The following is a 27,470-nucleotide window of genomic DNA, read 5'->3' as shown; positions in this document are numbered from 1 at the left end:
GGTTTGAACCACCAACCTTGCAGTTAGCAAGTTGTGCACAACTGTGCAGTGCTTATCCAAAATCTCGAGTCTTAAAAAGTGACCTTAGCATAGTGGTTACGAATCGGGCTGCGAACCACAAGGTCAGCAGTTTGAAACTACCAGCAGTCCCACGGGAGAAAGATGAGGCTTTCTGCTCCCATAAAGATTTACAGCCTCGGAAACCCTGTACAGGGTCACTATGAGTCAGAACCGACTCCACGGCACATAACAACAACAATCTTAAAGGAAATGTAGTAATAGTACAGCAAACACCTGAGTACTTACTAAGCCAGACACTGTTAGAGTTGGTTTATGTGTATTAACTCCTTTAGTCCTCATACTACCTTTTTACAAATAAAACTAAGGCATAGCTAGCTGAAAGAATTTCCCTAAGATTACAAAGCTAGTAAGTCAGAAAAGACACAGGAAGCTAGTAAAACTGGCTCCAAATTCCATGCTCTTAACTACAACATTATATACAATTTCGACTTACAGTGAACCTGTATAGGATTTTCTAGGAATGACTTGATGGGTTTGAACTGCCAACCTTATCATTAGCAGTCCAGTGTTTATCCTACAGTGTCACAATTAGGAATGCTTATATTTGTATGTAGAAAAACAAAAACTATTTCACACTCCACACTATTATATACAATATAAAAAATACAATATTATAAAAATTTTTATAGTGGCATATATAACATCTACTTTAGCTTTCAGCTTTGCCACTCATTGTTAAGTGCTGTCGAGTCAGTTCTGACCCATAGCAACCCTGCATAGGGTTTTTCGAGGAGCAGCAGGTGAGCTTGAACTGCCATACACTTAATCCCTGGGTCATCTAAATGTATAACTTTTAGGATAAACAGGAGCCCTGGTGTGGTGCTGTAGAACAAGCACTGGACTGCTTAACTCAAGGTTGCAGTTCAAACCCACCAGCTGCTCCTTGGAACCCCTCTACAGGGTCACTATGAGTTGGAATTTGATGGCACTTAACAGGATAAACAGGAGTCCAATAATTTCTCTTAGAAGGAAAATACCAATTTCTTCTATGTGAAGAGTAACTTTTATGACCTCACCATTAATGCCACTTGATATATAAAATGTATCAGTAGTTAAAGTGTCTTTTATTGTTAAGGGCCGTCAAGTCAGTTCCGACCCATAATCAACCCTGCATAGGGTTTCCGAGTAGTGGCTGGTGAGCTTGAACCACTGAAATTGCAGTTCAAACCAATTATGCAGTCCAGCGCATTAAACCACACCGTCACACCTAGATTCCTAAAATGTCTTAGGCTACCAGATTTTGTATTTAATGCTCAGATCCATCCCGATAATAAAAAACAAAATTTTATATGCTTACCTCTGCATTGGGTGTACAAGAACGTCTGATGAACCGAGCCTCATTCCCAAAATTCCTTGCATCGACACACATCTCTAGCCCATGAAATTTAGAATAGAATAAAACAAAAGGGTACGGTCTGCAAAGAAAGAAATGCATAGTAAACTATTATTTAAAAATAACAATCTCCTGTTAGTCTTCAGAGGTAAACTAATGAAGAAACTCAGGCATAGGAACTTAGAAGTTTCTAAGGCATATAAGTTAAACTTTTTAAAGGCTCACAGTAAGTAGTTGAGCCAAGGTATGAATACTCGGTAGTCTGACTCAAAAACCCACTTAAGTCACTATGCTAATAAGATTTTTACCTGCACCTATGTTGTTGTTAAGTGCTGTTGAGTAAATTCCGACCCATAGCGACCCTGTATAGGGTTTCCAAGGAGCAGCTGGTGAGCTTGAACTGCCAACCTTGCAGTTCAAACGGCTTTGCCGTCTGACGAACTAACCCACAGCGCCACACCAGGACTCCCCCTATAGCCTTACCTTATTCAAGACAATTAACTGAAGGTAGGAATAAAAATTTTCAAAAAGATAAAACAGGAGTGACTGCTGTACTTTACAGAATTGCATAATTGTTTTAGTTATGCATAAACTACATATTAATTTATGGTGTCGTGCTGTAGGATAAGCATGGGAACACAAGGTCAACTTGAACTGCAAGGCTGTCAGTTCAAACTCACCAGCTGCTTGCTCCTTGGAAACCCTATACAGGGTTTCTATGAGTCAGAACTGACTTGAAGGCACTTTGTCCTGGTGTGTGGCACTGTAGGATAAGCACTGGACTGCTAAACAAAAGGTTGGTGATTGAAACGCATTATACTCATAGGGTCACTTTGAATTGGAACTGACTCAACTGTACTTAATAATTTTTAAGGCCCATGTTTCCTGGTTCATTTAACAAGAGATGCTTTTAATAGAGGCCATATACTGAAATGGCTATCAGGATCATGCTGCCCACAAAAATCCCAAACCATATAAGTGGGCTCCAGTGACATTCTAATTCCAAAAAGGTAGAAATTGGAAGTGGTGGCAAGAAAGTGGGACCAATCTAACAGTGTAATAAAAAGAAGGGAGTTTCATCAGCAGCTAGGAGTTGTAGCAGTTATATTTTGAAGACTATAAGCAGTTGTACTATGAAGCATTCGTATAAGACCTGGATAGATCTTGTCATCTCAAGTAATCTGAGTTCCTGATTCACATTTGCCATCTGCTGGAGTCCTGCTGCAGCACTGTGGGTTAATGCACCAGACTGCAAAGTCATTTGAACTGCAAGGTTGGTGGTTCAAGCTCACCAGCTGTTCCTTGGAAACCCTAAACAGGGTCACTATGGGTTGGAACCGACTCAATGGCACTTAACAGCAATAACATACTGGTGTCTCAAGGAGAAAAGATGAAGCTATTTCCTATCAAGATTTACAGCCTTGGGAACAATGTAACAGGGTCTCTATAAGTCACAATCAACTCAGTGGCAGTGGGTTATACTGGGTTTCAGGTCCCTAGATGGCACAAATGATTTGTGCTTGACTCCTAAGGTAAAGGTTGGAATTTCTAACCCATGCAGTGGTGCTGTGAAAGAAAGATCTAAGGATCTGCTTCCATAAAAATTGAAGCCAAGGAAAACCTCTAAAGCACAGGTCTGTTCTAGTACATAAGGAGTGTAGTGGTTACAAGCCAGGCTGCTAACCTCAAGGTCAACAGCTCAAAACTACCAGTGGTTCCAAGGGAGAAAGATGAGGCTTTCTGCTCCTGTAAATCCTTATAGATCCCTATACTGGATCGCTGTGAGTTGGAACCGACTCTACAGCACATAATCAACTGACCAATTCTAATAGATGGGGTTGCCACAAATCAGAATTAACTCAAGAACAAAGGGCTTGGTTTTTTTGTTTTATTTTTGTACACTGCTTCAGCTTATATTAGAAGTACAGGATTGGTTCATTTTATTGCAATTTCAAAGATGCGTCTTTTACACAGTGAAGGTTTGTGGCGATCCTGCATCAAACAAGTCTATCAGCATGTGCTCGCTTCATGTGTCAGAATTTGGTCATTCTCACAATATTTCAAACATTTTCCTAATGCTGTTGCACACTTTACACTATAAACAACTTCGGTCTTCACTGGGAAATTAAAAAAGTCATGAGAGTCACTTTATTACAGTATTCACTCTATGGTGGTGGTCTGGAACCAAACCCACAATATCTCCAAGGTTAGCCTGTAGATTGATTTAGGATTTTCATCAAATCATGATAGGCAAGAGACTGAAAATACGTCTCTGCCACTTTCTCCAGTCATTGTTATATTTTATAATTTAAAAAATCATTAGTCACTGTTAACCACACTATAGTTTTAAATACCTAAGTCATTACTACTTAGGGTAAAAACAGATAAAATCACAACAGTTTGGTAAAAGAGCCTACAGAAAGCTAACTACAGAAAAAATGAAGGAACTTACCTTTTAAAGAAATACCCATTTGCTTCAAACTGTTCTCTGAGCATAAACTTCCCTCTGTATTCAATAATAAGTGCATCAGGAGGCAAATCTTTTGCAGACTTCAGAATTTTCTTATTCTTCTGTATATGGCTCTAGAATCAGAATAAATATTAAGATGAATTAAATCTACTTGTTTTCAGTCTAGCTACTTAAGATACCAACTTTCTGACAAACTATTTACCTCTACAGGAGGTTTGAACAGTAAATTATTGGTATTCAAATCTGATTTATTTATTTCTTTTTTGTCATTTCCATTGCCTAATCGCAGAGCTATTCTTTGTGCCTCCTTCTGGACACCCTCACTATACTGGTTGTTATTTGCCTCTTCATATCGGTCCATCCATGCTTTGATTTTTGTCTCCCAACCAAAATTTGAACCATCCGATGAAGGATCAATCTCTGGAGCTGAACCCTAAAATAATTGCAAGCAAAGCATTAAGACAAAGTATGTACACACAAACACACACATGACAATCTTTATAAAAGAACATAATGTAAGTTAATAAGATTTTGTTTCTTAAATTGGTCCTAGTGGGGAAAAAAGGACTATAAATTAACAGCCTGCCACATTTTTATACTACATGCCAAACAAATACAAGTTAGAAAATTTAAAGAAACTAAGTCAGAATAGCAGAAAGTCAAGCTTCACCACCACTACTATAGCCAAGTGGAAAAGTCAATGACATTACAAATACTCAAAATTCTTATGTTGATTTCAGCTAATGATTAAAAAAAAGAGAAAGATTTCTAATTTTAGAGAGTGCTAACAAATCAACTGTTAAGTCAAAAGTTCAATACTGAACTAAAAATTGCAATTGCTATGGGGTCTACACATGCTTCATATTAAGGCTATCTCCTGACATTACTATAATTTAAACATAAAAATCTTTGATATCGTAATTTAATGTAATCTATAATCCATTAAGGAGTCCTGGTGTGGTGCTGTGAGTTAATGTGCCAGACTGCAACGTCGTTTGAACTGCAGGGTCGGTGGTTCAGGCTCACCAGCTGCTCCTTGGAAACCCTATGCAGAGTCGCCATGGGTCGGAATTGACTCGAAGGCACGTAACAACAACATAATCCATTATACATATGATAAATCTGACATTAGATCAAAATGATACAGAATATGAAATGACCTAAAATGGTCCATTGTCTGAATACATGGGCTGTAAAGAGAGCTAAACAGTGTTGCTGTGAGTGGGATTTGGCTGGACAGTACTTAACAACAACAAAGTGCTTGCTCACAACACAATCTATAAAACCAAACCTATTAACATAAAATTGATTCCAGCTTCATAGTAACCTTGTGAGCAAGCACTTTGCAAGGTATGACTGGTTAAGTGTGTTGTTAAGTGCCCTTAGCCAGTTCTAACTCATGGAGTCCCTGTACAGGGTTTCCAAGGTGCAGCTGGTAGGTCTGAACTTTTGACCTTGTGGTTGGCAGTCCAGTGCTTATCCTACAGTACCACACCAGGACTCCCACTGAAATCAACTAAATTTGTATTTCATTTTGTTTATAAGCATTCTGCTTACCAAAATAAACTCCAGGATACCAACAGGCATCTCATGCAGACATAAGTCACCTTGATCATGATCACTGTTAATTGTTAAATCTTAGAAAATGCCTCATTAAGTCTATGGAATTCAGCTTACATGGGGGAACTAGTACTATTTTTTTTTAAGCTGAGAGGGTCTCACTTTATTCTCTTCTAATATCAAACAAGATTAAATATGTATTTACGAGTATAGTAAAACCACTGGTACACATTCTGGCTATAGATGCTTGTTCCCTTTTTCAGTATTTATATTTTGGACAGGTCATCCTTCAGCTGCCATTTCAGCCATTTCCTGGTTATCAGTGGTAAGTACCAGGTAATAAAAGGCTACCACCCTTTTTTAATGTTACAAAATAAAAAGACCCTCCTTCTAACTGGAAAACAATTTATCAAAAGGTACAAGTACCAAATATTTTAAAGTGTACTAAAATCTGGATGACCACAATTATATGCAATTAATTCTTATTTACAATCTTAGGATGGAAACGATTTCAGATAACAGGAAGAAACATTATATCTTAATAACTTCATTCAAAATTATAATGGATATGATTTGTATGGGGTCCTGGTATGGTGCTGTGGGTTAATGTGCTGGACTGCAAGGCTAGTTTGAACCACAAGGTAAGTGGTTCAAATTCATCAGCTGCTCCTTGGAAACCCTATACTGGGTTGCTATGAGTCAAAACTGACTTGCTGGCACTTAATTAACAAAATAATTTGTATAATTTTCATTTAGTTATAACTAAATGCTGTTTATCAGTTTCTTTTTACAATATTGAAAACCTTGATGAGAAAACATGAATTCTTGAATTTGTACAACCAAATATAAGCGTGAAATTGAAAAATAACAGATTTCACAAAATCCTTATGTAACTGGTTAGACATACATATGCATAAAAATATAGTAACACATTTACTAAAATTCAGCATCAGTCCACTCTCCATTTGATGATGTCATACTGCAGGTTAATGCGCTAGGGTGCAAAGTCAGTTTGAACTGCCAGGTCAGTGATTCAAGCTCACCAGCTGCTCCTCAGAAACCCTATACAGGGTCACTATGAGTCAGAACTATGAGTTGGAACCAGCTCATAGTTGAACAAGTTCAACAACATTGAACAAGTGTGGTGCTATTGGATAAGTACTGACTACTAACCTCAAGGTTTGGTTCAAACACATGAGCCATTCCTAGGAAACCCTACACAGGGACACTATGAGTCAGAACCGACTTGATGTTACTTAACAACTACATTCTGTATTAAAGTAACCATTTGAGAAGGATGATTTTTATTAAATATAAGACACTATACATCATATTTGGAGTCCTTAGTGTGGTGCTGTAGGATAAGCACTGACTGTTAACTGTAAGGTAGGTGATTCAAACCCATCAGCCACTCCTCAGGAACCCTATATAGGGTCACCATGAGTTGGAACTGATTCAACAGCACTTAACAACAGGAAATACTTCATATTTTGGCCTTCCTCTGATTACTAAAGGTCAGCAGTTCAAATCTACCCGTTGCTTTGCAAGAAAAAGACGAGACTTTCTGCTTCTATAAAGATTTACAGCCTCAGATCCTTTACAGGATCACTATTAGCTGGAACTGACTCAAGTGTACGCAACCACCACCACCTGGCTTTACACAAAACTAACAATGTGCTCCAATTTAAAAAGTACAAATGACTAATACCCTTTTGCTTTTAAGGTGGCTCTACAGTGATTTTACAGTATATTATGAAAACTCACTTGGACTAAATCACTAGAATCCCAACTACGAAAAAAAACATTTTTAGATTCCAATATTAGAAACTACGTATCTTATTTTTTGCTTCATATTTTAACAATGGTAATACAAGACTCATTTAATAATACAACTAGAATTTTCTATGATCCCACTTCTGGTGATGATGCTAATATACAACGAAATGACACAATGAAGAGAGCATAAAGTAAAGATTATGGGTAAGCAACCACTTAATAAGCTCCTGAATAATTAACAGTTGAGGCATTTACCTTAACTCTTGATGACTTTCTAGATCCTTCACGAAAGGCCTAAAAGAAACATGGAATTTTGGGTTAGTATTTTTAAAGCAAAATTATCAATATGTAAAAACTTAAAGCTGTTTTAATGAATTTCCACAGCAACAAAGAATGTGGCAATGACCATTACATTCAAAATGAGTGGAATGTTTAAAGACATCTATTGGGGTTCCTATTTGTCTCTCATACTTCAGATATATTGTCAGGAGGGACTGGAGAAGGATATCATGTTTGGTAAGGTGGAGGGTCAGAGAAAAAGAGGAAGACCCCCAATGAGGTGGATTGGCCAAACAGCATCGATGGACTCAAGCGTGGCAACAGTTGTGAGGTTGGCCCAGGATCGGGCAGTGTTTTCGTTCTGCTGTGCATAAAGGTCGCTATGGGTCGGTACTGACTTGATGGCACCTAACAACAACAAAAAAAATTGGGGTTTCGGTGTGGTACTGTAGGATATGCACTGAACACTACCTAGAAGGTTGGCAGTTCAAACCCACCAGCTGCTCCTAGAAACTCTATATGGAACACTATTCTAAAAATAAAGTATAGAACATGAAAAAAAAGTTATATATGATGCTAAGACAAGAACTTCCAAATTCTCTGTGTGCTCTAATATTACAATGATGGGAAAATAATTATGATAAAAACAGAAAGGATATTAACAATATAGTAATTTTGCTGAAGTGATAAGCCAAGTTTGTGGGGAACATAAAAATAATAACTTTTGGTAAGTCAAAGAGCAAATTATACTTGAGCACATAATAGGGCTTTAGTAAAAAATGTCTTTCAAAAGCTATATTCATTTATTCAATAAATATTTACTGTGAGCCCACTTATCTGCCAGGATCCAAAAGAAATATCTTTTTCATTTTTTATTATTTGTTGCTTCCAATAATAATAAAAATTTAACAAAAGCATGAGCTAGAGAGATAACTATTGTATTTAGCTCCTGAGTTCCTTTTTTAAAATCACTAGCATTCCAGCAAAATACAAACAAAACCTTTTCCTCTTTAGATATACAACAATATTCTAATATAATCTTGACACAATCCAAGACCCAGAATTTTTAAAATTTTAAATACTCAAAGTAATTCTAGCCAGTGCTGTTTTATTTAAAATGAAGATATCTGTGTTTTATTCAAACATTTAAATTAGATGACATCAAAAATATACAGGATAACATTTTCAGGTAATTTTTATATAACACACAAAGAAGGAAACATAATTTGAAAGTAGTATATAAAAAGGTGAGTCAATACTTATATACATGAGTTCTAAAATACCCATCTCTTTGTATAAGTTACAACCTATTAGAGATGAGCAAAATAGCAATGAAACCAAACAAAGTGGTTAATTGCTATAATAAGAGATTCAAATACCATGAAGGGATGCAATAAAATATTATAACTGGTAGGAGAAAAGCAAATTTCAATGAGAAAGTAGTACTTAAGATGGCCCCCCAAACTTTGGTAAAAGGTTAAAAAATAAATATGGAAAAGAGATGGTTCCATCTGGTGAAAGGATTAGCATAAGCAAAGATAACATATCCAGGAAGTGAGAGAAGAATCTGGTAAAAATAATTTGTCTAAATTGGATAAAATACAGGCAGAAGAGTTGCAGAAAAGGAGAGGGACACATACAAAAAAGACTGCTAGAAAGTCAAGGTATATGTTAAGCAGAGATGATATGAGGAACTTCATAGTTTAGGAACTTGACATACTGCCTATCAAGTAACCAAACAGATCTTGTATTATGATTAAGAAATATTTTTCTTGAGAGCTAAGTAACACCAATATAAGTATTGTGAAAAATAATTTTACCTTCTATGATAATCTGCTTTAATGATTAAAAACAAATTTAATGAAAAAAATAGTCTATACTTTTTTGCCACTAGGGATCCCAAGGATAATATATCACATACAATTTATATGAAAAATATTGTTAAGTGCCATTGAGTCAGTTCTGACCCATAATGACCCTGTATAGGGTTTCTGAAGCACAGCTGGTGAGCTTTAGCTGCCAACCTTGCTATCCAACACATTAACACAGTGTCACACCAGGACTCCATGAAAAAACATGTTATGTGCGGTGGAGTCGGTTCTGACTCATAGTAAGCCTGCAAAGCGTTTCTGAGACTGTAAATCTTTACAGGAACAGAAAGCCTCATCTTTCTCCCGTGGAACAGCTGGTAGTTTCGAACTGCTAACCTTGCAGGTCACACCCTGATTCGTAACCACAACACTAACAAGGAACTCTTATTAAAATGATTAGATACTCAAACCAAAACAAACCCATTGCCCTGAGTTGATTCCAACTCTAGTGGCCCTACAGGACATAAGGTAGAACTGTCTCATAGAGTTTCTAAAGCTGTAAATCTTTACAGAAGCAGACAATCACATCATTCACCATGCAGCGTCTGGTGGATTCTACTACCAACCAGCTTGGTTAGCAGCTGTCCACTTAACCACTGTGCCACTAGGATCCCTAGATATTCTAATTATTTTTAAATTACTATATGTTACTCTGTTTCTTTACTTGTTCATACAATATTAAAAATTTAGAACTGTTATTTATTTTATAAAAGCAGTTTATTTCTATTTTACCTTTTGCATTTCTATAATTTCATTAATGATCTCACAGCAGTTTGCAAGTTTCTTATTTAATCGACTGCAATCTTTAAAATGCATAAAAATTTTTAATGTTTAAAAATAAACACAAAAAAACTTTTGCTCGACCCTGCCACCACTTTTTATAGCTACTCTCTTGCCTCTATTATCCTTTCTTTCCTAGAAAACATCTGCCTTTTCTATAAAACTCTACTGCTTTTACTGACCACTCAATTTTTAAAACCAAAACTTACTTTTTTACATTTTGATATATTTTGTTCTTTCTCCCCACTTTTTTTCCTTCTTTTATCATGAACCTTGGGAACTCTTGAAGCAGTTAAAGTGATGGAGGTTGGAGTATGTTGAAATGCAGTATATAATTCCACAGGAACCTCATCGCCACTCTCCGTTGCACTTGTATCACCATCTTTAAAAGCAAAACAAAACTTACTACCAATGTCTATTTCAAACAATAAAATTATACAGCATTGAATGATTGCATTGTACACAGGATTGAATCTCCATCTTTCTAAACATAAACTTTTTCACTTCTCACTCACTTCATTCACACTAAGATAAATTTAAATGAAAACTACAAATGTTATTTGTTATTCATTAAGTTAGAAAGTATCATAGGGTCTGACACTATACTCTGGTAGAAAACAAGAACTGTATATTACTAGTGGAAATTCAACATTTACTACACAATGGGAAATTTTGCAGTATTTAGCAACATTATATATTCACGTACTGTTTAACGGAATTTATCCAAAGATAAAATGGCTAACGTACACTAAGGTTTTATTGAAAGAACTATTTATAATAGCAAAAATTAAGGAAAAAATCCAAAAAACTACCCAGAAAGAAACCAAATGTCCATTGAAAAACAACAGTTGGTTAAATTAAGGCTGTTCAAAATCAGTGTTATTGTATTGGCAAAGTATTAGGCCAAAATTTAGTATTATGCCATACATTATATTTTTAAGTTGTGTTTCTAATTATTAAAGAAATGCTATTCCACAATGTGAACATTCTAATGGATCACCAGCTTTCTACAGAACAAATTCATCTGTATTTCTTCTTTAAATACTATAGGTTACCTATGTGTAGAAAATTATGATTTTAAGTGTTTATTTTCCTTGTTTCCAGATTTCCTAAAGGAAGTAAATAATTATGCTATAATCTAAAAAACAAGAACATTTAAATTAGATGATTATGAGATTATAAATTGTGCATACAATCAACATTCATCAGTAAGGAATTTGAATCTAAAAATACACAGACTACTTGTTCTCTCAATCACATTAACCTTAATTTAGTCTAGCTTCTTTTTACCCACCTGACATATTTTCCCTTTTCTGGCGTTGTAGTAGCACTGCTCTCTCTTTATCCAAACTCCTAAAATAAAATATTAACATAATTATTTACTAAACTTTCATTAGTTTAAATATGAAACAGATCTGGTTTAAATGTAATAGATCCACAATATACTTTTTTTTTTGGTGAAAAACCAGCAGTATGTGATATATTCATTATCCTCTGTCTTACAGTTTTGATATAACCTAGTATAATTAGTAATAGATATCAGTTACTACTTTTCTCTGTTAAGAAATCTTTCTCTCTCTCTTTTTTTTAATCTTAGAAGCCTAGCAGTTTAATAGCTTTAAGTGGAATATTTAAAATGGAAAAAAAAAAAAATTAAAAATCATAATTTTAACAATGTAATTAAAATCATAAATTGAATTTCTTTATATAAACTATATTATTAGAATCTATGGCATTATTACCACTGATGTTCTGTTGTTATAAGTGCTGTCAAGTCAGTTCGACTCTTAGTGACCCTGTATAAGATTTCCAAGGAGCAACTGGTGGGTTTGAACTTCTGACTTTGTGGTTAGTAGTCCAGTGCTTATCCTATAGCACCATGCCAGGGCTCCAAAACATTATTTCCACTTTTAAAATAATAATTAAAAGCATTCAGCAATTAAAATATTTCATTAATTTATCCTTACACCCTATGGAGTCCTGGTGTGGCACTGCAGGATAATACACTGGACCACAAAGTCAGTTTGAACATAAAGGTCAGTGGTTCAAGTTCACCAGCCACTCCTCGGAAACTCTATAGAAGGTGGTTATGAGTCAGAACCAACTCGATGGCACTTACCACCACCACCCTTATAAACTGTTATCCACAGTATTCGTTTTGCTTTCTTTTCATTGTAAAAACTTATTCTAGAGATCAAATAGCACAGATACTGTCTTCAGATAAAACAATGAGTTCTGGACTAAAACATCTAAAATTTACTAGACTTACTTAATATCTACTAGGATGTCTAACTATCTTAGCAACAGAGACAACTATCTTAGTTATCAAAAAATAAAACACAAATAATTCTTTTTTTTTTTTTTAATTAACTGCCTCCCTAATGGTCAGTTTTTAATAAACTCCTGCATTATCAAAAGATATTTATCCCATCAAAAACAATCTGGCAAGAGGTTAATAACTACCACAAGGTGAAACAAAAACACATTGAAAAATCTCATTCATGGTAACAGAAATGCAAAGTATAACAACACTAATATTACTATTTCACATCTTATTAGACTAGCAAAAATCCAAATCTATTAAACACTATTGAAGTGGGGAAATAGGAGTGTCCCATCCATTATTGGTGGGAATTCAAAATTACATGCTTATTGGAGAAAAGCTTGGCAACATCTGGCAAAAATTATATATACATTTACCCTTGTATAAAACAATCCAATTTGCAATAATAAAAGACCAGAAATGAAACAAATTTCTACCCCAGGAAGAATGGTTCAATAAACTATAGTAAATCATACAGATGGAATAATCTGAATCTACAGCAAGAAGTAAGGTGGTGGTGGTGAAGTGCCGCTAAGTTGGTTCCGACTTGTAGCGACCCTGTATAGGTTTTCCAAGGAGCGGCTGATGAGCTTGAGCCACTGACTTTGAAGTTTCAAACAGCTTTGCAGTCTGACTATGGACTATGCTATCTTAAGCATGTATTTTTAAGAGGAAAAGGAAATACGGTGAAAACTTTGTGTCATACGATAATGTTTACCTAAGGAAGGGAGTACAAATATACAGATACATAACTGCGGTAGCTCCATAGTATAAGCACTGGACTGCCAACCACAAGGGGATTTGGGCCCACCAGTCACTCTGGGAGAAAGGTGAGGCTTTCTGCTCCTGCAATGATTTACAGCCTTGGAAACCACACAGAATTGCTGTGAGTTGGAATTGACTTGATGGCACTTAACAACAACAAAAGAGAAATATGGTGGGAAGGGATAGAAATAGAAACTAAACTTATTTGAATATACCTTGTTTTATAGATTTTTTTGAATGGTTAAGTTGTTTTTATAGAATTATAAAATTAAATCTTAAAAAACAATATTTAAAAAATAAAAATGTAAAATGGTGTAACCACTCTGGAAAATAATTCGGCAATTTCTCATAAAACTAAAAATGCATACAATTAAGCAATTGTACTGTAGGATATTTATTCCCAGAGATACGAATACTAAAGTTCACAAAACCTGTACATGAATGTTTACAGCCGTTTTAACAGGCCAAATGCCCTTCAAAATATACAAGGATTGTTGAAAATTGCAGAACCAGAATGATGAAAATGTGTGTTCATTATACTATTTTACTTTTACATTGGTTTGAAATGTACATAATCAAGAGGTTTAAAAAAAGAAATGAGAAAAAACACATATAACTCCTAATCATAGTGTATTCCAGGGGGGAAATGCATGCATGCATGCATAAATAAATAAATAAATAAATACCCTAACAATTAAATCATGGTACACAATGGAAGGAGTCTTCCTGATTTTAGAGATGTCAGAATATAAAAATAAAGACACAGAAAATGAAACAGTATAAGAATACTGAATCTATGAGATACAATAATTCGCCAACTCCTTAATACCCAGAATTCATAGGTAAATTTCTGTTAGCTAAAGATTACTTTAGTAAATTATAAGCAATAGTATCAGTAACGTTCAACTCACCTAGGCTGACAACGTTCACAAAGATATGTATCAGGAATATGCTGCCTGTCAATCCCCATGCAGTCAATATGTTGCCAAACACTTTAAAAAAAGAAAACAAAAGGAAAAAAACACAACAGAACATATAAAATATTTAAAATCATCTTCAAATAGATTTTATATTCCACCAATTAGTAAGTGGCAGTTTTGAGCTTAGCACTCTAAACACTGCTGTAAGGAATTTGTATAAGTACTGACTTCAGGGAATAAAACTTTGAGACACAAAAACAAGAGAACATAAATATAAGATATATATACACACATAGTATGTGCATGTGTGTGTATATATATATGTATTTCCAAAGCAAATACAATTTTAAAATATATCGGACATGATGCAAGTATTAGAAACTACAAAACTTAAGAGAGATTTACCCTGTCAAAAACTCTCTTGTGAGAGGCTAGTAACTACCAAAAAGTGAAACTATGTAACTCAAATCACTGTTTGGAGTTAATGAAAAATTGCGCTGGATAATAATGGACTTGACTAGAATCTCATTTGGAAAATCAGACAAGAAAGCATTATAGCAATCTTTTCTCAGTCAAGATGAGTAACAGCCAGAAGAAGGGTAATACCTATGAAGAGGAGAGTTCATTTTGGGAAATAGTAAGGAGAAAGACTGGATTAGTAAACTGCAGTCTGATTATATAGGACTCCGAATGTTAGGATTTGTACAGATTTCCTCCAACCTGCAACAGGAAACAAGTAAAGGTGCTCTGGTGCCCATAGTATTACTTCAAAGGAGTTAAAAACTAGAGGCAGACTAGACTAAGAGGTTTTTCCCACATTCTGTTGTTGTTAGGTGCCATCAAACTAAAAATGCTCCTGTGGGTTCTTTAGGCAGCAATCTTTACAAGAGCAAACAGATCGTCAGCTTTTTCTCTCACAGAGCACCTGGGTGACATTGAACTGCCAACCTTTTAGTAGCCTAACCATTGCACTACCACCAGTGCTCTTTCTTCCAACATCCTAGACCTGAGTTGATAAAGGGCAGAAATAAATAGCAGACACAATGAACTTAAAGATTCCAAGAGGCATTCTGTAAGGACAGAAATTAAACCTATTCTGTCCTCTAACCATTTTAAATGGAATATATAAGTCAGATGGAGGTACATTTCTCAGTTTACTAATATTATTGTATTTTACTGCCAAGACTTTATCTAAAGATATATATATATAAGGGAGTTTCAAAAACATTGTGGAAAACGGAAGTAGATAATAGAATTTTTCCATGAACTTTTTGATGTCCCTCATATGCCTGTTTCTATAATCATTTATTCTTCACATAATTTAGCCTCTTTTAATATATAACTACCATGCTAACTGCTACTGTGTTGCCCTTCGATTCTTAACTAAATCTTGGTAGTTAAAAATCTACTGAAGGAGACAAGACAATTAAGAGAATTAAATGATAATATTATGGCAGCTAAAAAAGCAGAGAGGTAAATCTGAGACTGTTGGGACAAGAATTGGTACAATGTGGCGGATAACAGAATTTATATAAAAGGAGTGGGAAAATAAAATAAGTACAAATGAAATTAGGATGGCTGACAAAAGGGTTAGAATAACAAATGTATGTGGCAAGTAATGGTGTCATACAGACAATAGAAGAAATGAAACTGTAAAAAGAAATAGTCACAGACATACGCATCTGACTTGAAATAGATGAGAGTGGGCAGTAGAAACATGAAAAAATATAAAGAAGCAATGTAATACAAGAAAAGAGGGAAAAAGATTAAGCCTTACAGTATGCTGCTACAGTTTAGCAATGGAAAAACACAAGTTAAGATTCATACCAAAGACAGCACTTGCTGAGAAGCAAAATACCTTGAATAATCCACAAAGTGTGAAATGGTTCTTTAAAAATTTGTAACTGGTTATAAAATTCTAAGGATTATTTCATTATTCTCTAAGAGAAATAATTCTATATTATATATTGCTGTTGTTGTTAAGTGCCATCGAGTCGGTTCCGACCCGTAGTGACCCTGTATAGGGTTTCCGAGGAGCAGCTGGTGAGCTTGAACTGCCAATCTTGCAGGTCAAACGGCTTTGCAGTCTGGCGCATTAACCCACAGTGCCACACCAGGACTCCATATTATATATAAATCGTTACAATTAAAAACACTGTTTAGATTATTAAAACAAAAACAATGTATCACATTGCACAAACTCAACTAAAAAGAAAGTTATTATTTCTCAAGATTGGCTACAATATGAATTAATATTTTCTTACAATTTTTCTAACAATTTTAAAAATAATTAGAAAAGTAAGATGTCACTAAAATTTTTTTTTTTAATTTTACCTTGAGTAAATTTATTCAGGTACATTACTCATGGTTATTCACAGGTAGTGAGAATTTATTTTTAAGTTTGAAAATAAGTCACAATACATTTTTATTAAACTCAAAGGATTAATAACTTTCTTAAAAAAACAACGTTCTATTTAACACTGAAAATCTTTCTTTTTTTGGCAAAGGTACATAAACTTTTTGAAATATAACTCTATCTGTACATCTATCGTATCCAACTCCTAATCACTTAATCAAATAGACAGGAACAATATTACAAACAATATAAAATAATTTATATTTGGTTTCTGGAAGCACTTTTATACTCACATTCAAATATGGGTAGGTATACACTAGAGTACTTCAAATCAAATAATGAGGCTACACCATAAGAAGCAAACCCAGAAAAATTTGTAAAGCTATCAAATGCTCTGCTTAAATACTCTCTGCTCCTCATCCTATGCAGGGGACACACTCAATAACTTTCAGGCTGAAATCCTACTATTCCCTTTCCATCCTCCCCAACACCCTCTCACCAAAAAAAAAAAAAAAATCAGAAAAGAAACAAAACAAAACCCCACTCTCTGTCCCAATCACACCTTCTCTAGGGGAAGAGGTCTTTCTTGGTGGTTGAACCAGGGTTGGGGGAGGGGAGACTGTGGTTCTGGTTCAAGGAGACTCCAGAGTGCTGCAAGGTTCAAGTCAAAAGGAGGTGAGAGAGTCAAGTCAAACAAACATCAATCAAAATGTATAATTCCCCCAACTGGAAAACCACAGTTCACTTATACAGCACAAATAACTCCTTAATAAAATACACAGGACTCAAAATTCTACTCTCATTTTAATCTTCTTTACTATTATTACATATACTTGTATTACTAGTAAATTTAATGAAAAGAGAGATGTGGTTGTACATGAATCAATTTCAGAACTGATTGCCTGTTACTCAATTAACAATGGGGATTTCTAATGAGCTCTAAGATTAATTTTTTCCCCATAGGGGCTTTTTCAAGGAGGAAAACAGACTGCAGCATAAGTAGTAGATAGTCCATTTTAATAAATGCACTGAATTCTTTCAAAAGTAATTTGAATGATCTTTTCCAACATTAATAATCAAAGGTAACAGTATCCAAGGAGAATAAAGCAATTTTTTACCTGCACTTGTCACAACAGATCATGTATCCATCATCATGTGTAAAACCACATATGCACCTGGTTACATCAGTACCATAACTTCCATCCTCAGATGTGCTGATAGTAGTAGCACTGGAAGTTTCATCAAAATTAGGAGTGGTAAATATGCCTACTTCATTTTTGCTAATAAGAACTGATGGAGGAGGGGAAGCCGGAGGTGTTGGAGGAGGACGAGCACCATAATTATGGTCCTGGATAATTGAACATAAATACAGAATAATGTTACTTAAATTATATGAATTCAGCAACTTAAATAAAATTCAACCTATAATTTCATACTCAAAAGACACAAAATTGATCTATTTCTTTCTTAATTTAAAATAATGACTTGGTGAAATCAGATAAAAAACTACAGTATCATTAACCATGCCCACCTAACATCCAAATTCACGCCCCCACCCCAAAAGAAAACACACAAGAAGACATTATCACAGTCCTATGGTCCCACAGCTCTACCTTCAAGATGAAAGCAGGCAATAAATGAATGAATCTTGAAAACATTGTTGTGAGTGAAGTCAGTCACACTAGGCTAACACTGTATAACTTCACTTACATAAAATAAGCAAGTATGTAAAACCCAAAGCTTTATTCACGGCTACCAGGGGTGGGATGTAGAATAAGCACTGGACGTTATATCACAAGGTCAGCAGTTCTAATCCAACAGCAGCTCTGTGGGAGAAAGATGAGGCTATCTGAACCCATAAAGACTTATAGTCTCAGAAACCATACAGGGTTACTATGAGTTGGAATCAATTTGATGGCACTGACTTTGCGTTTACCAGGGTTGGGATGGAAAGGGAATGAGTAAATTTTTACTTGGGGAGAATTGGGATTACATTAATGGTGATAGACTAACTAGGAAGATATAAGGATAAGGGATATTCAATGAGGAGTATAATCAATGTCTCTGAATTGTGCTTGTAAAACTGTTGAACAGGAGAACCGTTTTGTTGAGTATATCTGCACTGCAAAAAACAAAGTTGAAAGCAGGTATGACAACTGAGGCATGTTTTGAATGGGTAAAAGGAGGAAATAATGTTAAGATGCTTAGATGTCTTTTGAATCTTATTTCCCTAGCATACAATTATAAAATAGACACTTGAAGGGAAGAGAAAGGAATAGCCAGAAACATCACCACAGAAAGCTTGTTAAGTCCATCTTCTGCCTATAACTGATTGGAATACCTAAAATGGGGCTATAACTTGCCCAGTGAAGGAGGCTTCCTGTGGAGCCTCTGCAATGCATAAGACCATAGGTGGAATCCTGAACCCCATTCATAATCTTATGAGGTGGGAAATTTCTACTTGAAAGGACAAGTAGACCAGCCTGGAGTGGCTAGACGAACAGAAAATACGTCTTGAAAGAAAGACCAACAGGAAAAATACAAAACAATATAGGCAGCCCAAATGACTACTACAAGAACAAGCAAGTTGCTTGCCCAGGAGACATCAAGGCAAGTGGTTGGGTCCCTTCAGGGCAAACCCCCTTCCAAGACTAAAACTCAATGGGAATACAAGAGCAGACATGAGGTCTGACTGGTGACCACGTTGGCCATTGATAAGGGGAAGTGAGGGAAAAACAGCAATGAAACTGTGAGCTGAATCCTACCACGTTCAATAGATTCCTGTGAACCCAGGTGGAGACCTGGTTGGCCAGCAGTATAGCAAGACCTGGGGACTCCTGGGCCCAGAGTCAAATGCCATAGCCAAAGAGGACTAAAGTGGAGAGTGAAGCATCCAGCTGATAAGAAGTGAGGGCATATGCACAAGAATACCCACATTTGCAGATAATAAACACTTGACCTGGCTTCAATGGCTGGATGATCAGAACTCAACTAGAAGAAGAAAGAAGAGGGAAAAAAGAGTAATCTGATACAATTTGATGAGCTTGACCTACACCTATGGATGCAGTAGCTCAAAAGAGGGAACAAATCTTTACAACGAAGATCAGTCCTACCCCCTCCATACACAGAGTAGACAGGGATGGTCAACTTGGACACTGGCTACCAAAAATGAGGGGGGGGGGCGGGATACAAAGGCAAGAAGTGACTGGCTTACAAGCAATCAAGAGGGAACCTAGATCCAGAGGGTGCAGAGGAAGGTAGAATCTCCACTGAATAGTATCCAATCTGTCTGGGTGGGTCTGATGAACGGAGATAGGGATAGGGCTCTTATGGTATTTTTTTAGTGTTGTTGTTGTTTTTTTTTTTTTTTAAAGAAAAAACAAAACAAAACTCAAAATTATGAAAAGAGACTCTAGGAACCACAGGCTATAACCCTTGACTACCCTTCTGTTCTGGAATGGAATTCACCCTTGTGTGGCCCAATTTTCAGTCAATGAATAGATAGATATATAGTAGAGGCAATAATAATAGTAAGGTATGCTCAACCATTCAAGATCAAAAGGGCATTTACCTAAGGTCAAAGTTGAGAAGAGATGGGAAGGAGGGTGCAATGGAAATAAGAACCATAGGGAGGAAGTGGAATAATGCTTGTTACATGGAGGAGACTTCAACCATTGAGTTGAAACAAAATGTATGATTTGTTGAATGTAAAAACTGATGATCATCTCAATTCACAATAAAAATTTTTGAGAAAACAAAAAACTTCCTAGATGTGGAAGCGGGATAATAACAAAAACAACAAAGGACTAAACCACTTAGACATAAAATGAAAATTCTGTTTCAATTTGGCAATTTTTATTCTGGCCCAAGTAGTTAAAAATCTCTTATAATTGAACCTCTATGATATCAGTGTTGCAATGAAAAGATCTTTGTCTACATGTCTGTTTGAATCTAAGTTCTGTCTCCTATTAGCTATGCAACATTAAGTAAGTTAACCAAGGTAAGTTTCCATTTTACCTGCTATAAAAGGGAAATAACTGTACCTATCTCATCAGACTGTTTCAGAATAAATGAGATAATATATATAAAAAGGCTCTGTACAGAGCCTGGCACATAATAAGTGCTCAATAAATAGTAATATTATAATTTAAAATTAACCATAGTCAATACAGTCATCATAGAAAGGGCAAAAGAATGATTATACCAAATCATTAATAGCATAAAATACAATAATTAAAACTTCTAAGGAATTTCTCTTAAAAAACTTCAATACCTTGAATAATAAGAGTATGGTTAATGAAAAATTAAACTGTGTTTTTAAAATATGTGATTTCAAACATAACACCATATACATCGATTTTAAACTTCTACATTTAAAAAATAAAACCCAAAGACATGTTTGACACTTACCGCATAAGGCAAACCAATGTAACTGTGTGAATGATGCGAGCTGCTGGTATATAACTGGTGGGGATAACTGTTGGATTTCTCAACTACCACAGGGCTAGCTTCTACAGATTCTGGTCTAGGAGACAAAAAAAAAAAAAAAGTTGCATCAAAAATATTTCCATTGATATTTTTATTTTAATTAATTTTAAATCCTAAATACTAAAATATGTTAACTATACAAATATATTGCCTTTTTAATAATAGACCTCTCATGGATATAGATACTAAACATTATTTAAAATACCCATTGGCACTGGAGACACTATGCAAAGAAGTGAAAAATAGTGGTGGAAATCATTTAAAAAGGATTAAGGTTACACTGAATCTATATAGACCCCAAACTGAATGTGAAATATGTATTTCAATGTCCCAACAAGAACAAACAGGGACATAAAAACAACCAAAGACAAAAAATATATGCCATAGACAGGTATAGGTAAATGCTTACCCAAAACTTTCCCCCTTTGGTATGAGAATTTGACTTTTAATTAACTTTCTAGCCGTGTTCCCTTAAAAACCTAGTAAGTTAATTTGTGAACTGTACTACTCAATATATTAACAAATATGGTGATTGACTGTCATGTCCCTTACAAAGAACCTGAAAGCTCTGCATATACAATCTTTACAAAAAATGCTGGCTTCTGAGGGGTATGACGCTACTCATAAATCAGGGATATTCTCATACACCCTCAATGTGGATCTTGTCTGCCTTATACCTAAATTGTTATCTGAGAAGTCCAAGCAAAAGTTCCTGGATAGTTGACTGTACTCCTGCATGGTTTCCAACGGAAAAAGAACACCACAGGCTAACCTCTCATAAGCTGTGGCTGCTGCCCTATATCCCATGTTGTTGTTAAGTGCCGTCGAGTCAATTCTGATTCAGTGACCCTGTATAGTAGACTAGTACCAACTAGTGGCTACTGTCCTATATTTCATCTAGAATAGTGTCATCTATGGTGGTGGTATGAAAGACGAAGTTTGGCCATCCTGGCCTCCAAGAAGCACTCTGGTTTCGCTTCTTTCAGCACAGATCTGTTGGTTCATACTTCAGACACATTGTCAGGAGGGACCAGTCTCTGGAGAAGGATATCATGTTTGGTAAGGTGGAGGGTCAGAGAACAAGAGGAATACCCCCAGCGAGATGGATTGGTAAAGTGGCAGCATCAATGGGCTCAAGTATGGCAACAATTGTAAGGTTGGCCCAGGATTGGGCAGTGTTTCATTCTGTTGTACATAGGGTTGCTAAGAGTCGGTACCGACTCTATGGCACCTAACAACAACAACAATGGTGGTGGTGGTGGTGGTGCTGGTGCTGGTGTGGAGTTAATTCTGACTCATAGCAATCCTGTACAGGATTTCCAAGGCTATAAATCTTTATGGGAGCAGTAAGCCTCATCTTTCTCCTGTGAAACAGCTGGGAGTTTCGAACTGCTGAACCTGAGGTTAGCAGGCCGATTCATAACCACTACGCTACCACAGCTCCTTGTCCTCTATGGTACTCTTTTGTATATATTTAGTTGAATTGAAAACACCTGCTTGCAAAAGGCAAAAGTTCTGGGCTTTTAGACTCTAGTGGGTTCAAAATAACACACCTACTTGAGTGGTATGAAAGATATGGGAAAACCTTGAGGATGAGATGGCTTCTGAAAGATGTGTAAGATACTTCAAACATTTAATTTTTATATTAGATATTGTTGTTGTTGTTGTTGTTATGGGCCGTGGAGTCGGTTCCGACTCAGCGACCCTGTACAGGGTTTCCGAGGCTGTAAATCTTTATGGGAGCAGAAAGCCTCATCTTTCTCCCGCGGAACAGCTGGTAGTTTCGAACTGCTGACCTTGCGGTTCACAGCCTGATACGTAACCACTACGCTACCAGAGCTCCTTAGCATCTATTAAATTTTTTTTATTAAAAAAGCAGTAATGATAACATATGCAAAAAGGTGGAAAACATGGCATGGGAAGTCTTCATGGAAGTACAAAGAGTTAGGACTTTAAGTATTAATTTCAATAGTTTCTCAAATTAACATAATCTCTTTAATAGAGGGAAGGAGCTTCTTCTTACAGATTTAGAGAAACATTATATAAAACTATATCATTATTAGGTGATCTGTATCCCAATACCATCAAGGAGCATTCTGGCTGCACTTCTTCAAACACAGATATGTTTGTTCTTTTGGCAGTCCATGGTACTTTCAATATTCTCCTCCAACAACATAACTCAAATGCATCAATTCTTCTATGATCTTATTCACTGTCCAGCTTTCGCATGCATATGAGGTCACTGAGAATACCATGGCTTGGGTCAGGCGCACCTTAGTCTTCAAGCTGACATCTTTGCTCTTCAACACTTTAAAAAGGTCTTGTGTAGCACTATAAAAAAATTGTAATGTATATAACAGGTGATTGTAATACTGGTGAGCTGTACTGTAGATCATCCTTAGGGAAGCATGTTTAAATGTGTCATGCTATGATACATATATGTGCCTTCTTCCTGGAATATCTTCTTTCTTGCATCATTCTACTAACTTGTCATCCTTTAAAACTTGTGGAAATAGAACTATTATTATAAAGACTCCTGTGCATACTTCTGATGTATAATCATTTGATTATATAATAATTGATGTACTTGTTTGCCCCTGTAAGTCAGTTTCTTGAGAAGGATTACTTCTTAATTCTTTTATTTTCAGCATCTGGTATAGTATCTCAGTGTCTTGAACTTATTGTGAGCTCAAATGCTTATTGAATGATGAAAACTGTAAGTTCTTTGAAGACAGAGATAGTATCTTATCTTTGTACCTTTCATAGACCCTGACAAGCATCAGGCTATCAATATTTGTTTAATTAATGTTAACAAACTGGGGTCTGGGGTCTCTGGATGTAGCCCCCAGGGGGTTTTCTGAGGACTTTGAAGTATACAGTTAGGAAAATAAATTGAGAATAGTGAGTATTAGGTTTTAAAGGACAGATGGTGAGTTTGAACCACCGACCTTTGGTTTAAACTGACCTTGTGGTCCAGTGCTTTCTCCCACAGTGCCACACCAGGGGTTAGGGGAGAGTTAATTACATATTTAGCAGGCTAATTTTTAAAGTTGATAATTTTGTACAGCCCGTGAAAGATGTTATACATTTTGGCAGAAAAAAAGCATCTCCAACTGCTCTAGTTTCAATTCTCAAGTACAGGAATGCCTGGTTCTCAGCATCCAAAATTTGTACCTTTTTTTATTGAAAGAAGGGACATCAAAATGTATAGCTTGCTAATTTTATCGCTGCTGTTAGTTGCCATTAAGTAAATCTGATTCATGGCAATCTTCCATACCATTGTATGGGAAATCTGCCCAATTCTGCACACTCCTCTAATCCTTTATGGATGGAATCCTTGTGATCCATCAAGTTTTCATAAGCAGATCGCCATAAGCAGATCGCCAAGCTTTTCTTCCTAGCCTATCTTAGTATAGACGCTCCACTGAAACCTGTTCAGCATCGTATCAACATTCAAGCCGCTACTTGTAGATGGATGGTGGCTATGCATAAAGTGCAATGGCCAAGAACACAAACCAGTATTCCATATGGAAGACAAGAACTCTATCACTGAACCACAACTCGCTACTATGACTACTAATTCTATAATTTTACTCCTGAATTCTTTCAATTCCCAAGTACAGAACCAATCAGCTTAATAACAATTGTTATTAGACTGCAGTTTGAAACTACCAGCTGTTCCGTGGGAGCATGATGAAGCTTTCTGCTCCTGTAAAGATTTATAGCCTCGGAAACCCTGTACAGGGTCGTTATGGGTCCGAATCAACTCAACAGCACTTAACAACAACAACAACATAAAACCGGGAGTATCATTCACTATTAGTTTCATCTGATACTTCATTGCTTTCAATGAAAATGTGGAAATAAAATACTTAAATGTTTTGTTACTAAAAACATTTAAGTAAAAGGAGATTCAATTCTTGTTAATCTGGATTTATCCATTATACTACCAATAATGCGCCAGACTGCAAAGCCGTTTGAACTGCAAGGACGGCAGTTCAAGCTCACCAGCCGCTCCTTGGAAACCCTATACAGGGTCGCTATGGGTCAGAACTGACTCAACAGCACTTCACAACAACCAATAAGAAATTCCTATTAATATTCTACATTATAACTCTTTGTTATAGTTTATTTTTGGTCATAATTTTTTTGTGTTTTTTTTCCTTTAAGTTTTTATTGTGGATTGAGTGAAAATTTAGGTTTTCAAGGACAGCTGGTGAGTTTGAAAATTTACAGGGCAGAGCATCAGTTTTACATTCAACCAATCATACAACTTGTTTCATTACAGTGATTACAATCCCTTCCATATACCATCAATTAACAGTATTTCTCTCTATTCACTTTAGCTCTTTTTAAAAAAAAAAAACACTCAGGCATATATAATAATTTACACTTCCAAAGGGCACGCACATTCTGCAAGTTTTCCTCCTGGCCACTATCTTTTAGTCCTTCTCTTCCCATGAATCCTCAGCCACTCCCCCTCTCCATGACCCCATCTCTGCCTCCATCTCTGGTGTTGCTGCTTCTCTGGATAAGGCCTCACATTCCGCTTGTGCTCTTCTCCCTTGATGGTCCTAGAATCTTCCGTTTCTGGACTGTACGATTAACTGCTCCCCCATCTTTGTTACAAAACTTCTTACCTTTACAGTTGTGACAGTTGCAATTAGTCATGATAACAATTACTCATTATTGAATCACAAAAATCTTATCCCCATCTCTTTTAACCAGACCCATCTAGACAAGATGAAAACTATTCGGTAGGGACTCTTTCTTCCCCCACACACTCTTTAAATTCCTCTTTAAACCTTGTAATCCAGTCACTTCGTGCCTTTATTGCTCCCTCATTTTATGTATCCAATGTCTAAGTTGCCCATCCCTATCTACGCTGTGTACAGAGGAGATAGCTTTGATACTGGATATGAAGACTCCTCTCTCTGTTGGTTTTTAGAATTGCTACCTCTATGAGTATAGGTCAGGTTCATCAAATTATAGCAATTTACCCTCATTTCCTTTATCAAAAATTGTTTGTTTTTTATCTTCCTCTAGTCGAATTCTGATATCAAGCTATCACGGTAAGGTCAAATGGGTACTATCTGCAAGTTTGCGTTTTCTTGTGCATGTCCCCTCAGTCTCAGCTCTAGCCCTTTGTGGCTATGCCCTTGTCCATGGGCTCAGGAGTCCCCAGGTCTCACCACACTTTGGAACGACCAGCCCTTCCTCTTCTCTCTCTCATCTGCAGGTCGATGAGGGTCAATGGACTGTGGTGGAACTCAGCCCATTTCTTCATTGCTGCCTTTCCTCTTCTTCCACGCACTAGTAGACCAATGTCACCAGCAAGCTTACATGCCTACTTATGTGTTCCCTTTGAATTTCGGTCTTAGAGGGAGGTTTGTCCTGAAGGAACTTGATTGCTTGCCTTGATGGCTTTCTGTTGAACAGCTTGTTTATTCTTGTAGTAGCCAACATACTGACATTTTTGTTTTAGGTTTTTCCTGAAGATCTTTCTTTGAAGATGTATCTTCTGTCACTCTAGCTATTCCAGGCTGGTCTACTTGTCCTTTCTAGTGGGAATGTCCCACCTCAGAAGGTTCTGGATGAGACTCAGGATTCCACCTAAGGTCCTATATTGTGCCTGGAGATTAGTGACTTAAAGAAATAAATGGCCTTTGTCTTACTTTAGAGTCACATAAAGGTAAGGTATGAGCAGATAACCCAGCACCTACACAACTTTCATTTTAATTATTTCACATATGGAGAATACTGTGAGTCATAAAAATTAGAAATGGTTTCTATATGTATTACTTCCCATTCTTAAAAACAGGGTATTTTTCCACAGAGGGTTAGAGCTGATAGTAAAGCATCCAGCTGATATGAAGTGAGGGGAGACACACAAGAATGCCCAAACTTGCAGACAGTACCCATTTAAACAAACCTTGATGGGCCCGATGATCAGAATTTGACTAGATGAAGATAAAAAAACAATTTTTGATAAATGAAACAAGTGTAAATAGCTACAATTTGATGAACTTGACCTATACTTATGGCTATAGTAGCTCAAAATACCAACTGAGAGAGAAGGAGTCTTCACACCAAGTATCAAAGCTATTCCCTCTGTATACTGGGTTGATAGAGATGGGCAACTTAGACATTGGCTACCTAAAATGAGGGGGGCAATAAAAGCATGAAGTGACCAGTTTACAAGTTTTCAAGAGAGAGTTTCATTTCAGAATGGCTTGTGTCTTACTTTAGAGTCACATAAAGTGAGGGTATGAGCAGACAGCCCAGAACCAAATAGCCCAGTTTCAAAGAGGAAGGTAGAGTTCCCATTGAATAGTTTTCCTCTTGTCCATATGGGTCTGGTGAAAAGAGATGGGGATAAAATTCTTATGATTCAATAGTGAGTCATTGTTATTAGACAAATTGCAACTGTCACAACTGTAAAGGTAGTAGTTTTGTAACAAAAAGGGA

General features: G+C 36.1%; 1 protein-coding gene across 1 annotated transcript in view; it reads right to left on the bottom strand.

The window, feature by feature from the left end:
* KMT2E (lysine (K)-specific methyltransferase 2E) overlaps nt 1-27,470 on the bottom strand; it is an 85,961-nt gene that overhangs the window by 24,295 nt on the left and 34,196 nt on the right. The window contains exons 4-12 of the mRNA XM_006834376.1: nt 20,925-21,039; nt 17,633-17,862; nt 14,150-14,230; nt 11,445-11,503; nt 10,360-10,532; nt 7,476-7,514; nt 4,087-4,317; nt 3,867-3,997; nt 1,379-1,496 (exon numbers count right to left, since the gene is read on the bottom strand). Coding sequence (XP_006834439.1) covers nt 1,379-1,496; nt 3,867-3,997; nt 4,087-4,317; nt 7,476-7,514; nt 10,360-10,532; nt 11,445-11,503; nt 14,150-14,230; nt 17,633-17,862; nt 20,925-21,039 — 1,177 coding nt within the window. The remainder of the gene's footprint in view (nt 1-1,378; nt 1,497-3,866; nt 3,998-4,086; nt 4,318-7,475; nt 7,515-10,359; nt 10,533-11,444; nt 11,504-14,149; nt 14,231-17,632; nt 17,863-20,924; nt 21,040-27,470) is intronic.

The sequence above is a fragment of the Chrysochloris asiatica genome, unplaced genomic scaffold, assembly GCF_000296735.1.
Source record: "Chrysochloris asiatica unplaced genomic scaffold, ChrAsi1.0 scaffold00010, whole genome shotgun sequence".
NCBI classification, from domain to species: Eukaryota; Metazoa; Chordata; class Mammalia; order Afrosoricida; family Chrysochloridae; genus Chrysochloris; species Chrysochloris asiatica.
This window is presented reverse-complemented; position numbering and strand designations above follow the sequence as displayed.